Source organism: Megalops cyprinoides, chromosome 21, assembly GCF_013368585.1.
Source record: "Megalops cyprinoides isolate fMegCyp1 chromosome 21, fMegCyp1.pri, whole genome shotgun sequence".
Taxonomy (NCBI): Eukaryota; Metazoa; Chordata; class Actinopteri; order Elopiformes; family Megalopidae; genus Megalops; species Megalops cyprinoides.
Genome location: NC_050603.1, coordinates 15,955,712 through 15,970,155, shown reverse-complemented (window position 1 = coordinate 15,970,155; position 14,444 = coordinate 15,955,712). Strand labels below are relative to the sequence as shown.

General features: G+C 47.4%; 1 protein-coding gene across 1 annotated transcript in view; it reads right to left on the bottom strand.

Moving 5' to 3' along the window:
* Positions 1-367: 367 nt before the first annotated feature.
* Positions 368-14,444, bottom strand: part of trioa (trio Rho guanine nucleotide exchange factor a) — a 128,618-nt gene continuing 114,541 nt past the window's right edge. The window contains exons 42-58 of the mRNA XM_036515549.1: positions 14,274-14,343; positions 13,653-13,742; positions 12,853-12,945; positions 12,363-12,413; positions 11,974-12,051; positions 11,329-11,520; positions 10,581-10,761; positions 9,333-10,075; positions 7,413-7,660; positions 6,974-7,112; positions 6,853-6,880; positions 6,365-6,527; positions 5,606-5,727; positions 5,007-5,085; positions 4,395-4,595; positions 3,651-3,789; positions 368-3,085 (exon numbers count right to left, since the gene is read on the bottom strand). Of these exons, the coding sequence (XP_036371442.1) occupies positions 2,540-3,085; positions 3,651-3,789; positions 4,395-4,595; positions 5,007-5,085; positions 5,606-5,727; positions 6,365-6,527; positions 6,853-6,880; positions 6,974-7,112; positions 7,413-7,660; positions 9,333-10,075; positions 10,581-10,761; positions 11,329-11,520; positions 11,974-12,051; positions 12,363-12,413; positions 12,853-12,945; positions 13,653-13,742; positions 14,274-14,343 (3,163 nt within the window). The 3' untranslated portion in view covers positions 368-2,539. The remainder of the gene's footprint in view (positions 3,086-3,650; positions 3,790-4,394; positions 4,596-5,006; positions 5,086-5,605; positions 5,728-6,364; positions 6,528-6,852; positions 6,881-6,973; positions 7,113-7,412; positions 7,661-9,332; positions 10,076-10,580; positions 10,762-11,328; positions 11,521-11,973; positions 12,052-12,362; positions 12,414-12,852; positions 12,946-13,652; positions 13,743-14,273; positions 14,344-14,444) is intronic.

The following is a 14,444-nucleotide window of genomic DNA, read 5'->3' as shown; positions in this document are numbered from 1 at the left end:
AAAAGGGACCTGAGGGACCGCAAGAAGCCTCACCCCTGCCCTAAACAGTTCATGAAGCAACCTGATGGCAAAAAAAAATAATAAAAAAAAACAAACAAAAAAAAAAGAAATGAAAAGACCCAACACAAGAATGAAACAAATGAGAAAAGTCGATATTACGTTCCATATGTTTAATCTCAAAATAACTGATGGCAAAATAAAAATATTTACAGCACATATTGTGTAAACACTTATGGTTTCTGTACAAAGAAATATACATGCAAAAGTAAAAAAAAAACAAAAAAAAAGAAAAAAAATTCAAATAAAAACATTTTAAAATGATAATACACATATATATAAAATACGATGAGGTTGGAACAGAAACACATCCAGTCCGAGTTCCCGCGCTTATCGGTTTCTGTACAGTTTTACAATAACGAATAAATAAAGTACGTGATATGGGACTGTACAGATGAAACAGGTCTCCTCTCTGGCCTGTGAAAAAAATCACCCGGACGCACCTCTAAAACTTCACAATACTTCTGCCCTTCCACATAGCTGGCACTTATACAACCTATTCAAACGTGTTACTCGAAACGACCGATTTAGGAGCGGGTGTTAAGGGTTATGTCTTAGTGTAGCAGCCAACATTAAACTGTGCACCTTGGGGGGGGGTTACCTTCAGGGCGAGTAATATCTTTCCCTCTGGCTGGGGATCAGGGTTTTGTCCTGAAGGTACGACCGAGGTGACTGACTCAGTAAAAATGAACATACTCAATGCAAAAAAAATTCATATAAATAACATTTTGAGGGGCTCCATTTTTGCTTCCACCATCATGCTCGCTGCGCTATTCCAATGAGCAAGACTGCCCCTCAAAGCATTCAGCTGCGACCTGCACTGAACTGGCAGAGGCTATATATCAATCACTGCGCCGTGCACAAAATGGCAAGTATGTGAAGGTCTATACAGGTGTGCCCCTGACTAATTGTCGCTTTGAAAAATTAATAAATAAAGCTACGGTAAACAAAGGTGAATGCCTTTGTTTTAGGCTAGTAACGGTATTCATAATTTAAGATCATAAAATGTCACAAATGAAAAAAAGGGGAAACAAAAGACTCTGAAAAAGCTACAAGAACTTTGGTTTTCTGGTAACTATTAGGTTTTTTTTTTAGTGAAAAACAAAAGTCATAAGTGCCATGTCGATAGAGGTGATTTTCACCATCCGTCCAACAGACTCCCGGGTTTCACTGAAATAATACTGAACCAAGGGACACAGTGTCAAAGAAACTCAAATAAACAGCAGAACTTGCAGTACCAAGTACGTGCTTTTCTATATATTTATTACAGGTACAACAGATGTCTTCATAAATAGTTGCATAAAATGTTAAAGCCGCAACATTGCACATGATATGAATTAAAAACATAACATACAATGAGTGCATTTACAGTATATCGTCTTCCTTTTGCTGCTCTGCCGTCTGATTGGCGTTCTGTGCTGCCACTCAAAAGCTCTACTGCCCCGCGACCTCTCTCCTTACTGGCAGGGGCTCGCTTTTTATCCCCGCCTCAAGGACTGCCCTCTGTCGCGAGCCACCATTTCATCTGAAAGTGACGGAAGGCAGATACAGTCTATTTACAAAGTAAGGCTTATACATCTTAAATTTGAGCAACACAATTTGTTCTAGTAAAAGCAAAAATGTTTTTTTTGTTTTTTTTTTCGTTTTTTTTGTCTTTTTAACAGAGTTTGGACTTGCAGCAGTTAAAATCGGTATTGTTACTTGTGGCATGGGTTTCATGGTTCCTTAGAATAATTAAGCGAGGCAATCAAAAAAGCTCCGATCTGACTTGAAATGTTTCAACCAAGCAGTCATAGGATGGTCACTTTTTAATGCGAGGTTTTGGTGTCTATTCCGTCCTATGTAGTGTCACAAGGGCTCAGAGATGGGTATTTCCTTGTGGGTTTTTGTTAGTTTTTTATTTTTGCTCTTTTTTTTTTTTTTCAAATATGCTCTTGAAAAGGTTTGGACAAAGCCTTTGTTTCTTCATGTTGTTTTTCTCATTCCTATACATTGTTCTTTAAGAAAGTGATTTCTCTTTAAAACTTTTTTTTTGTTCTTCTGTTCAATCCGAGCACCTGAATTGAATACTGTCAAGACAACCGTTTGCTCTCTCTGGCTCGGGCAAAAAAACTGGCGTTGTCCTCCACGCTAATTTCTTTTGCATCACTTTTTTAAAAAAAAGCTCTGCTTTCTTGTGCAGATATGTGTTCTCCATACAAAGATAGGGTCATTAATGTGGCTAAATTAATTACTTACGATATTCAATTTATTTGTTTTCCGGTTTTTAATTGAATTCAGAAGCATTCAGCAGCAAATAGACTGACTGAGGACCGCAGGCTTCCTCCAGTTTGGATTGGCTGAGGAGAGCAAGGCTCCTCGAGTTTTGATTGGCCAAGGACCGCAGGGTTCCTTGAATTTCCATTGGCAGGTGAAAGAGAATGAGATCATCTTTTTTTGTCTTTTTTTCTTTCTTTTTTTTTTTTTTGGGCTCCCCTCCAGGTCAGACCCTGGGCAGGAGCCTACTGTGCAGGAAGGCCTTGATACCGCCGATTGGCCGAACATCATTCTGGTGTTTGCGCCGGTCGATGAAGGAGATGAGTCGGGAGGTGTCGAGGCACTCCGCGCTGCGGCGCCCCCCGGTGGGCTGGAGCCAGGGCTCCTGCAGGCAGACGGCGGCCGGCGGCCGCTTGGCCGGGTCGGCCTGGAGCAGGAGGCACACGAAGTCCCGCGCCGCCTGGCTCACGCCCTGGAAGTAGTCGTCCGGGAAGCTGAAGTCCAGCCGGCAGATGTTGAGGCACGTCTCCTCCACGCTCTCGTCCAGGAAGGGGGAGGCCCCGCTCAGGATGACGTACGTCACCACCCCCAGGCCCCACAGGTCGGAGGCCAGCGCCGCTGGCTCTCCCAGGACCAGCTCCGGGGCGGCGAACTCGGGGCTACCCAGCAGTGCGTGGACGTAGTGGCTGCTGTTCAGCTGCACCGCCTCCCCAAAGTCTGCCAGCTTGACTGTCGGCTGGGCGGACGCCTGGTCCACCAACAGGTTTTCAGGCTGAGGGGTTACAAACAAGACACAATCTTCATTTACTCAGTGCATTGTGGGTACAGGACAAGAGCACCACATGAAAAGGAACTGAAAAAAATCCAACCCCACTAGTGAGAAGAACAGTAAGAACAACCGGCTTTTTCCCCCTTTTTCACAATTCCAATTGTACATTAGGCTCATCTCACCACCTCTCTGTACTTGTGCAGGAGTAATGAACTTAGATAAATGCAATCCTCTGATACACTTGCACACAGCCAATAGCAAACCCAGGCTTCAGGGCTCAAGCTGCATTCAAAGAGAACACCTTGATGACCAAGCCACTGAATCTGTTTAGACTTACGTGTCCAGTTCAACTCTGGTCACTTTGGACCAGTAAACTGTGTAATCCATCTTGAATCAGGAATAATTAGTACCACTGCTCTCACACTGACACTGACTGTCTCTCACTCATTTTATACATCATATAGAAACATTTATATTATGAATACTGTACTGTCATTCTGTTTTTATACCCTGGTGGGAGACGGTTGTCTTATTCACATAAAACTTCAGCGTCAAATCTCACACTTACTTTCAAGTCCAAGTGGGCTATTCTGCAGTTATGCAGGTAATGTAAAGCTTCTAGAATGTCCCGTAGGTAGATGGCCACTTTCTCTTCGGTGAGATTTCCCCAGCTCACTATGTAGTCTAGGAGACGGCCTTGGTCAGCCCTGAGGACACACAACAATATATCAGTGTCCACATTGACCAAAAATGGACATACGATGAGCAGCCAAAGAACAGGGGCCGGACAAGATTAATATACTTAATAACAATTACATTATCATAACATAGAATAAACATTCATAATAAAATCACATTAACATAAACTAAAATAAATGCATTAAATGTGGACATTAATTATGTGAGACATCCGCATTTAGAATGTAGCAAATTCGAGCCATTAAATAAATCTAATCTGTTTGGGATCATTTTACGAATAAATTAAAGGAAAACAACCTGGTTTCACTGCCACTGTGCCTTTCCTCTCATCGCTGCTTGTCATCAGCTTGGTGTTTTATGCACTGGAGATGGGGACTGTTAGCATTGTGTGTTCGTGTTTGTGATTGCGTGTGCATTTGTGTTTGTGTGATAGTTTGCGTTTGAGTCCGTGTGCGCATGTACGTGTGTGTGTTTGTGATTGTATGTGTGCCTGTGTATGTGTCTGTGCATGTACGTGTGTGTGTTTGTGATTGTATGCGTGCCTGTGTATGTGTCTGTGTGCGTGTGTCTGTGCATGTACGTGTGTGTTTTTTTATTCGCCAGGTGCACCTACATCTCCAGGACCAGCACGTAGCTGGCGGCCGTCTCGAAGGTGTCCAGAAGGCCGACCAGGTTGGGGTGCTGCAGCCGTTGCAGGATGCCGAGCTCCTGGGTCACCTGATCGCGCTTCAGCAGCTTCTTGTTGACCAGCTTGGCCGCCACCGTGCGCTTGGTCCCCCTCTGCTCGCACCTCTTCACCACAGAGAAGCGGCCCCTGCCGACCACATTCAGAGCGGTCAGCTTTTCACACGGCCGCCGGAGACCGCTGCACCGCCACAGCACCTGCTCTTCATCAGTGGCACGCCGAACCGTATCGGCTGCCTCCTGGTTGGACCGTTCCGAAGTCACTGAGACAGATTGCGGAGGCAGTCGCTTCCGAAGGCATGCAGCCTGTCTCAGGAGTCAAACTACTTTATGGGCAAGCACTGACCCCCGAAACCCGGGCCAGGATCCGGCACCACATCCCAATTCCCTTCATTACTCCAGCATCTGCTCAGACTCAGCCTGCCAGTAGCTCAGGCTACGTGCAGTATGTAGAGCTAGCATCAGTAATGCTAATGGTAACAGCAAGGCTACCTGTGACATGCGCAGTTATGTGCAACATAGTCACTAGACGCTCATTTACCTGCCCAGCTCTGCAACCTCTGTGTAGAAGGAATCAAAGTTGTCCTTCCAGCTGACTTTGAGCCCGTCACTGGACGTTCCTGCAAAACAGGCGCAAACACTCAGTCAGGTTCGAACGGAAGCTTATCCAAGATCTTAAACACTCTTAAATGCACTAGCCCTGGAGAGAAAAGGATTCACTATTCCCCTGTAAAATGCTCTGATGTGTAAAATTCAGATTTTACAACTGAACTTAAAATGGGGGTGTTTGCCTTCCGCGCATCAATAGAAAACAAATGTTTAACTTCAGCAGATTGATGCTATGTGGGTGATGCCTTGTGATTCTACAAAGGAACAGTCAAATTTCTCTCAGAGCCAAATGGTAAGGAACACTTATTTAGATATGCTATTCAAAGCAAAGGTCAAAATGACAATGCTGTCAAACTGAAGGCAGCTTGCAAGGATATAATCAACCACTAGGGGGTGCTGACTTAAAAGCATCCAGAGACTGGTGGCACACAGAGAAATAACACTCAGTGATACTAGGACCCCAGCAGCAGCACAGCACAGAAAGAATTACAAGCCTCGAGAAGTCCTGTGTAAAGGGGTGTGTGGACTCACCCAGTACTCTGAGGCAGGCCGAGGACGACACGGTGCCCACGTCGTTGGTGGCGATGCAGGTGTACATGCCGTCATCCTCAGCAGACACGCCCACGATGCGGAGGGTTGCCTCTCCCGTATCACTGTGCGAGAACGGGCAGAAACAACTTCACAATGAGGTAACGCACAGAACTACTACTGTCACTTCATTCTAATGACGCTGCATAGGCACGACACAGGTCTACATTAACGCTTACGTTTTATGGTTTTATCTTTCAATAAATACATTACTCCTCTCGTATTTCATGTTGTTTGCAGTGTCAAGAGTTCACTCTCTTAGATTACCAATTATGTCATTCAGTTGAGACATGTCTGTTTCAAGCCATATCCAGAACATGCTGTTACAGGAGCCATAGGTATTGACCATTTACCTTGGTATGATGATCTAGTGACTGATGTGTGGTAGTAAACTTGGCTTTCATTGCTTAGTCAGGTTTCACAATTTGAATAGTGGTATGCACACACTCACTAGTCTGGTAGTGTTGTTAGCCTGGTCTGACACTCTTGCTCATTTAACTTGAATGGATACACATACACTTCTGTTCTTTAGTGCTGGAAGTTGCTCTGGATAAGAGTGTCTGCTAAATGAATGTAATATAATGTCATGATGCAAAGCACTAGGAAGAAAGCTGATACAAGACAGGTATTTCACAAAGGTGTAGAGGGCTGGTTTAGTTGCAGTCAATGCAGACGTGTCACATGACAGAGGCAGAGCTTTACCTGTAGGCGATGCTGAAGTGGCCGTTGTTGCTCAGAGTAATTTGGTCGGGTCCCTTCCAGGTGACGGTGGCTTTGGGTCGGCCGCAGACCTTGCACCTGAGCGTGACGCTCTCGCCGTTGTCACAGGTGACGTCACTCAGGGGCACAAGGAACTCGGGTGGAACTGGGGGGGGGTGGGCACAGACACAAAGAGCATTCACCTATTGTGCAACTTGAGGAGCAGATGCCGCATGCAGTCTGGCATGCATGTAACGTGAAATAAGGAAAACCCTCACTTCAGTTGCACATTATTGACTTCAATCTGTATGCAATCGCACAACATCATGCATACTACACTAATGAAAGTCATTAGTGCATTCAGATCTCTTTGAACTCTCACAATTCAATTCTGTCACAATTCATGTAAAACAAATATAACATTTTGTTGACTGACAAGTTTTAAATAAAATAAAGGTAAATAAAATATAAGACATTTAATTAAAACTTACCATCATAAATGTAGTTGGGATTTAGAAGCTGAAAGTGAATAATAAGAAACTGAATTAGCATCAGAGAACAACCTCGAATGTGTCTTGTGTGTCTGAACTCTTGAGAGAGACTGTGAGTTACCTTTACAGACACTTTATTAGCTAAGCCATCACGGGACTTCCTGTAGCCGTTTTCAAGCTTGCTGTCCTTTTTGCCTTCCTTGTCTCTCTTTTCCGACTTCTTCCTGATGCGCAGGGATGTGTGCCAAGATGAGGACTTCCTGCTCCGTTAAAAAAAAACAAGACCATTAAAAATTTCCCCCTTTGGGGCGCCTAAAATAATGAGGTTGTGCATAATGCCTGCCTAATTGTCTATAATGAAAAACAGACATAGGATTTAGTGTCAAAAGTTTACACAGGCCTTGCCTCTGCAGCAAAGGCTCACTATGAGGGTAAAAGATAAAGGACACACATATTTCTATTCCATTCTCAATGAAAAACAAACTATCCAGCAGCTGGCAGGCCTGTGCCTGCCGGGTGTCGCGCAAAATGGTGTCCCCCTGGGGACGGCGGCTCCTTACTTGATGGTTCCCTCTGGGACGTCAGGGATGATGGCGGATGTGTGGCCCAGCACAAAACCGGGGATCCAGCCCTCGGCGGCCGGGCTCTGCTCGTTGGCGGCGCGGAACACCAGAAACATGTTCTGCTGGTTGCTGGCCAGTATCTGAACGACCTCCCCCTGGTAGACGTTGATCTCATCCTCCTTCACCGCCACGTAGTCCTGCGTCACTAGCATGGTGGAGATGTTGCTGCTGCTGCTGCTTTCACTCTGTGAAGGCGGGGGCACAAAGAAGAGGGGGACAGGAGTGTCACATTAGCCACTGTCCTGACTCCTACAGAGGGACAGACACTAGGGGACACAAGTCCTGACTTGAACAAGGGACACAGGCTGGAGGGAACAGTTGCTTTTTCTCTGTACTCAGTCACAGAGGCAGTCGGTGCAGATGCCTCGGTGCACTGCCCAAACTCCGTGGGATAATGTTCCCGAAACGCGGGGTTCCTCACAACACACAAGCCTGCACTGTCTGTGCGACCATGTGACCCCGCAGTTCAAGTTTCGGCTTAAATGCTTGACAGAATACAAAGCTTCGTGTGTTTGCTCACAGGAAAATTATTCATTAAGAACAGGGCCTGAGAGGCAGGAAATCAAAAGCATGAAATCAGCAAATGGACTGATTATTCTGACAGAGGGACAAAGTACAGCAACTCCGTATATTATAGGGTTCTCTCAACAAAGGCTAAATATCAACTAGAGCTCAAGAATAACACTTAAGCGCTATCTGGCATTTTCTGACACCATCTGTATTATCTGCTCTATCCATCTGACTTGGTTCCAAGACACCAGTTAAAACTTGGAATGCCTCACCCAAAACAGATGACACTACCTCAAAATGGAAAACAAGGCCGTTACAATAGCCTGTAAATAATTTTCTGTCCAGTATAAATACACCCATGAAACTGATTTACGAGACCAAGAGCAATTTTTTGGCCAATAAGGTTTCTACCAGGCTGGTGTACCCTGTAACTGAAAGTGCTAGAGGTGACACCACTGAAATCTTCACAGATTATATTAAACAGCCTCTGAGCACTTCAGAAAGGCCAGCACCACTGTTCCTTTTTCGGAGGTGGGAAGGAGACGGAATGGAGGAGGGGTGCACTCTGCCCGTCGGAGACCAAGGTCGAATGGTTCCCAGCAGCCACTGCTGCATTGAGGATACAGTGGGAATTAGAAGGTAGAGCAAGAGAGAGCAGCTGGAAACTGGCGTTCTCAGGCTTCACATTTGGCTTTGCTCAGAGAGACAGGAGGCAGGGTGAACGAAGCCAGAGCGAAGACAGTGGAGTAATCCCACCACGACAAGTAGATCCGGCCAATCCAGGGTGTCAAGCAGGTCAAGAGCCAATCAAAAATCAGTCAATCAGTTCCCACACTCAAAGTTAACTGCACTGAAAAAGATCATTCTGTGGACCTCCAAGCCAAACTCCCACCAGACCAGAGTGAGACGAAGAAAGAGACAAACAGAGAATCGTGAAACTATAGTGGAAAGTTAGTGTTAGTCTCAGAGGCCAATGCGTGTCAAGCGAGAAGTTCAAAGAGAAGCGGTAAGGAGCTGTCTTGGCGCCACAAAAATCGTCACGTCGAGCAGAGTTGAAGAAATCACAAAGGCCGTTAAAAGTTAGTAGCAGAGTTATGGGCTCTGTGCAGCAGGTGGAGCTCTGAGCAGTTAGTAGAAAGCTTGATTAAAGAAGTTGGAAGGGCGAATGTTCGTCACAGGCAAGTGAGAGTGGCTTCAGCACAGCGCTGCCGGTCTTGCTGTGAGGTCAGTGGAGAGTAGCAGAGAAGCAGGTCAGATGCAGGCCGGCCGGGCAGGGAGTTAGTATGGAGAGCGGTGAGGAGCAGGCCAGGCCCCGAGAGAAGCCTGGGGCACGGGTAGGGCTCTTACCCCGTTGCTGTGGGTGGACTGCACGGACTGCTCGCTGGCAGAGGAGCAGGTGCTCATGCGGTCAGCGTCCTTGCTGTGGGTGGAGTGGCGGTGGCTCTGGCGGCCGAGCGAGTCCGTCTCGCTGGGGAAGGTGAAGGAGCCGGGCCGGCTGGCGGGCGAGGCCGGGATGGAGCTCCAGAAGGTGGAGCCTTTCTGGACCGGGCTGCCCGGGGGGAAGGCCTCCTTGCCGAAAGCGGGGGCGGCCAGGGGCGAGGCCAGCGGGGACACCGTCCCAGGACGGGGCTTGCCCAGCGTCAGCGGGCCCACGGTGGCCCGGGGTATCTGGGGGTGCGGGTCGTCCCGGGGGTCCTTGGCGCCGGCCTCGGCCGGGGCGGCTTGCTTGCGCCCGCGCGGGCTCTCCAGCGGCCGCGCCCGGGCCTCCTTGGGCTCCTGGTGCCCTGTGTCGGCCGGGTGGGGGGTCTGCGGGGGGGCGTGGCGGGACGACGTACCTGACATCTTGTCCGGGCCTTCGGGCTCGGAGGCGGCGGAGCCCAGCGCGGGGGAGTGGTGGCGGAGCGGCTGGGGCAGGCGCGAAGGCTGGGGGATGCGCGAGGGGCGGGACCGGGAGCCGGCGGGGGCGTTTCCTCCTGTGGGTGGGGCCACGCCCACCATGCTGCCGCCCACTGGGCCGCTGCTGCTGCTGGGGCCGCTGCCCCCGCTCGCCCCCACGTGGTTCCGCTGGTACTCAATGGGAGAGGTCAACGCTGGAGAGAGAGATACACGGCACCAGTCAAAAGTTTGCACACACCCGATTACGATACTGGGAAACGTGCAAAGACATTGTGATCTAAAGTCTTAAGCTTAAATGCTTGAAATTTGCTTCTTAGACAAATACAAATAATGAAGTTGATACCTATACATGAATTTCTTTCCAAAAAAAAAAATGATTAAAAAAAATTATTTGGCTACTTTAAGAATCCAGAAGAAAAGATTGTTTTGATTTGTTTGACATTTGAATAATCTGAAATCTAAGATTGTTTTGATATATTTAACACATTTTGGTCACTGCATAATTTGCATAACTCCATTTTTGTTATTTCATACTTTTGATGTCTTTGCTGTTATTCTAAAATGTGGAAAACAGTTGTGTCCAAACCGCAGACTGGTGCTGTACATCAGAAGCCAAATCGCTTTCACTGCACTGCTATTAGCATCGTGCTGACTTCACGCAGCGTTCCTCCAATCAGAGGAGAGGACCCGGGAGCGTACCGTTGAGGAAGTTGCGCTGGCTCTCGAGGATCTGGCTGATCTGCAGCACCCACACCTGGCGCACGCCCGGGTGGGTGGAGTGCAGCACGAAGGTCTCGGTGCTGCCATTGGAGGTCCGCGAGGTCAGCGCGAACTTGCAGGGGTCGCCGTCCACGCTGTCCTCCAGCCCCAGACAGCTCACCTGCGGGCAGAGGGGTCAGAGGTCACGGGGTGAGGCAACGTGTCCTCTCGGGCCGCAGCGGACAGCCTGACGCGCAAATCTGGGAGTTTTTCCAATCATCCGACCACTCTGAGTCCTCCAGTTTACTAGTTTAGCCTGCCATCTATGGTAGTAATCACTGGTTCACTTATGGTTATAAGTATATATAACACACTGTATATATATACGGTTATGGCACAAATGTCTATGGTTCTGCATTTACATTACATTACATGCTTTTAGCAGATGCTCTTACCCAGAGTGATTTCCAGCACAATGGAAAACAAGTGTATCCATTCAAGTTAAATGATCAACAGTGTCAGACCAGGGTAACAACACTCCCAGACCAGTGAGTGTGAGCATAACACCATTCAAGCCCTACCACAAGTTAACTTGTGCAATCTGACTGGGCAACAGAAGCCAAGTAGACTATCATACATCGGTCATTTAGAGCCTGTTTTGTGTAAATAAGTATCTTAAAGGAAATGGGACTGAATACATGAGAACTGGATCTGCAGTTTGCTGAATGAGGAGGCAGCCGAAGGCTACCTTGATGCTGTTTTTGTAGAGGAAGCCGGGCATGGAGAAGCCCTTCTTCTTGTCGAGGGGCTCGCTGAAGATGACGATCTGCTCGAAGAGGAAGACCCGCCGCTCCTTCATGCGGGCCAGGGGTCCACCGTCCTGGTCCCCGACCATGAAGGTGTCCTGGAGGAGCAGGCGGCCTTGCGCTACAATCTTACCCTGGGGACAGGGACAGGAGAGGGGGCGGGGGGAGAGCACGCTGAAACCTGGGACTCGTGCACAGAAACGCAGACGGAAAGACGCAGACACGTGGCATGCACTGTAGCTCTCACTGTCTCACACTGCATAGCAATGCACTATACAAGCATCCTGACACAAAGCCTCTGAGACAGAGAACAAAGGCGAACACACACACACATGCACACGCACACACAAACTGGACAATGTGCAGTCCAGAGTTACATCCTTCCCTTTGAATATGTACAGGAAACACACATGCACTGCCAACAATCACAGCAGGCCACGACCATGTATGCCAACCTACAGACCTACAGGGGGAAACATTCGCCTTTGCTAACCTAGGGCCACAATCGCACAGGTCTGAAATCATAACACATCCCATTCAACGTGTGCTTGACACCACTACATTCACGCCATTCAGAAGTGCCTTACGTCGAATCCTTGGAGTCGCCCCACATTCATCATGTCGTTGCACCGCTTGGGCACGATGCACATGACCTCCACCGCTTTCTGCAGCGCGCGCCAAAGGGAGAGAGAAACACCCAACACACAGGTTAACACACGCTCTTACACACGCTAACAAACACAGGCTTTGCAGGTACATGGACCAGCAAACATCTTCTGTGAAACCACTTCTGAAGATGGCTTATGTTCAGTAAAACCCTGGAGGAGCAGCTACATAAACTACAAAGAACACAGCCAGAGATATCTGAAGCCTCAGGAAAACAGAGAGGGAATTCATGTATTCATGGGTAAACCCTCTGTATTGCTGTTTACAAGATTCTCTGTCAGAAATGGAAAATATCAGAAGGACCACTAACCTCCAGCTCCGGTGACTCTATCCCAGCCTTTTTGGAGAATTTTAGGAAATCCTGAAAAACAAAAGAATACATGATACATCACATAAATCACTGCAATCATCTCCACCCTCAAACAGGGAAAAACAGTAGTTGATGGATATAAAGAGCATAACATGCCAGCAGACCAAAACATGACAAGATATTGGTAATTCATGGTCAGTAATACAAGATTGATGTAACAATTGGGTAAGAGAACTCAGACGAACAAACAGCATTTGTTGATTATTAAGCTGATTAAGACTTTGTGCAAGTGGCAACACTCAACTCTTCATACATGTATATTTACAGTACGTACTTTAAGACTCTGAACTCTATTTGAGTAAACTCAATGCGCGCTACAATATGCAGTGCATTCAGACTCCGAAGTGCACAGCTTCTGTCGATTGCTGCAGTTTGATGCAAGCCACACAGGGCGGCCGGCTTGCTCTCGCTCACAGCGCCCCCTACTGACCTTCAGCAGGAGCTGGTACTTCATGATCCGCTGCACGGGCTTGATGAGCAGGTCAGTGATCTGCAGCCTGTGGCCCAGGCGCTGCTTCAGGTCCTGGAACAGAGGAGGGAGAAGACGGGTTGGAGGAGGGTCTCGCGAATGCTAACACGCACCAAGACCGGCAGGAGGGAACAGCAGGAACCAGGAGACAATGAGTTCACATCATATGACTTCTACTCAGTAGCAAGGGACTGGATTGGAATTGGAACCGCTTCAGTATAAATCCACCAGTGTCCATGAGATGTACTACAGGGATGTGCTTTCACAATAACATGATACTGGAATATTTTGCAGTTTACGAGACTGAAAATTTGAATAATGAAACTTTTTTTTTTGCTCCTAAAGCTCAATGAAAACCCAGTTCATTCTGGGTAATGAATCACTGCAAAGAGTCACTTTCACTCTCACTCTTCAACAACAAGCAATGAATTATCTGTCATTTAATACAGCGTTCTTAAGCTCTCCTTCACAAATATTGATGAGAAAGACTCCATCTCTGGAATTTCATGCATTTTTTCCATAAATGGACAAGCATTCAAATGGAGATCTAAGTACTCTATTAGTGATCTCATGGTTATATATTCACATAATAAAATACTCAGTCTCATCCCTAATTAGAAGTCAGATGTCAGCTGCTTATAAAGTCGCTGAGGATTACAGCCAGCTTAAGCGCCACATTTCGACGCGTCTGTAAATTCAGCCGCTCAGACAGAAGGCAGTGCTTGGTCCTCTCACAGCAGAAGGCCCTATCCGGGTCTCACCTCAAAGTAAGTGTCGATGTACTCCGAGACGATGTGCTCCGATTTAGGTTTGTTTTGGCAGTAGACGATGTACATGTGCAGCCTCCGCTCCTGAAGGAGAAAGACAGAAACACACACACACACACACACACACACACACACACACACACACACACACACACACAGACGTACGCACACACAGAGACACACACACAGACGCACACATGTACACAGACACAGATGTACACAGTGAAGCAAGTCCAAATGGACACAAAACCTGCAGGTCAAATAATGTCAAATACTGATCATTTCTCAGAGTGCCTTTGCGTCTGTCATACCCTAAGAGACATACTGAAGCAATGATACTTGGCAGTGCTTTGACAGCTCAAACCGTGGGAGCCTAACAATGTTTGCAACTCGCAGACATATTGTCAAAGCAACAGCGATTTGTAACAGAGAACACACAGAAATAACAACGAATTAATAATCAAGAAACAATATCTGGATACCAATGGTGCATTGAAAATGAATATAGGCGCCTTCATGTCTTCAGCATCTCACTCAAACCGAAAGCTTCCCTCATTATCTGTTGGTGGCCATTTTACTCCCGCTTTAAGGTACTGGGGCGTGTCGGTCACTCACGTGTTTGACGAACAGGGGCCCCAGCCTATCAGGGTCTTCAAGGCACTTCTCCAGCTCTCCCAGGAAGAAACTGCAGGGGAGGGAACGTTCACAGTCATTTAGCGGCCGCTACGTCGCACAGGGGCGAAAGTACACTACACAATCCTGGCGTTTCGGTTAGCCTGCAGCTGG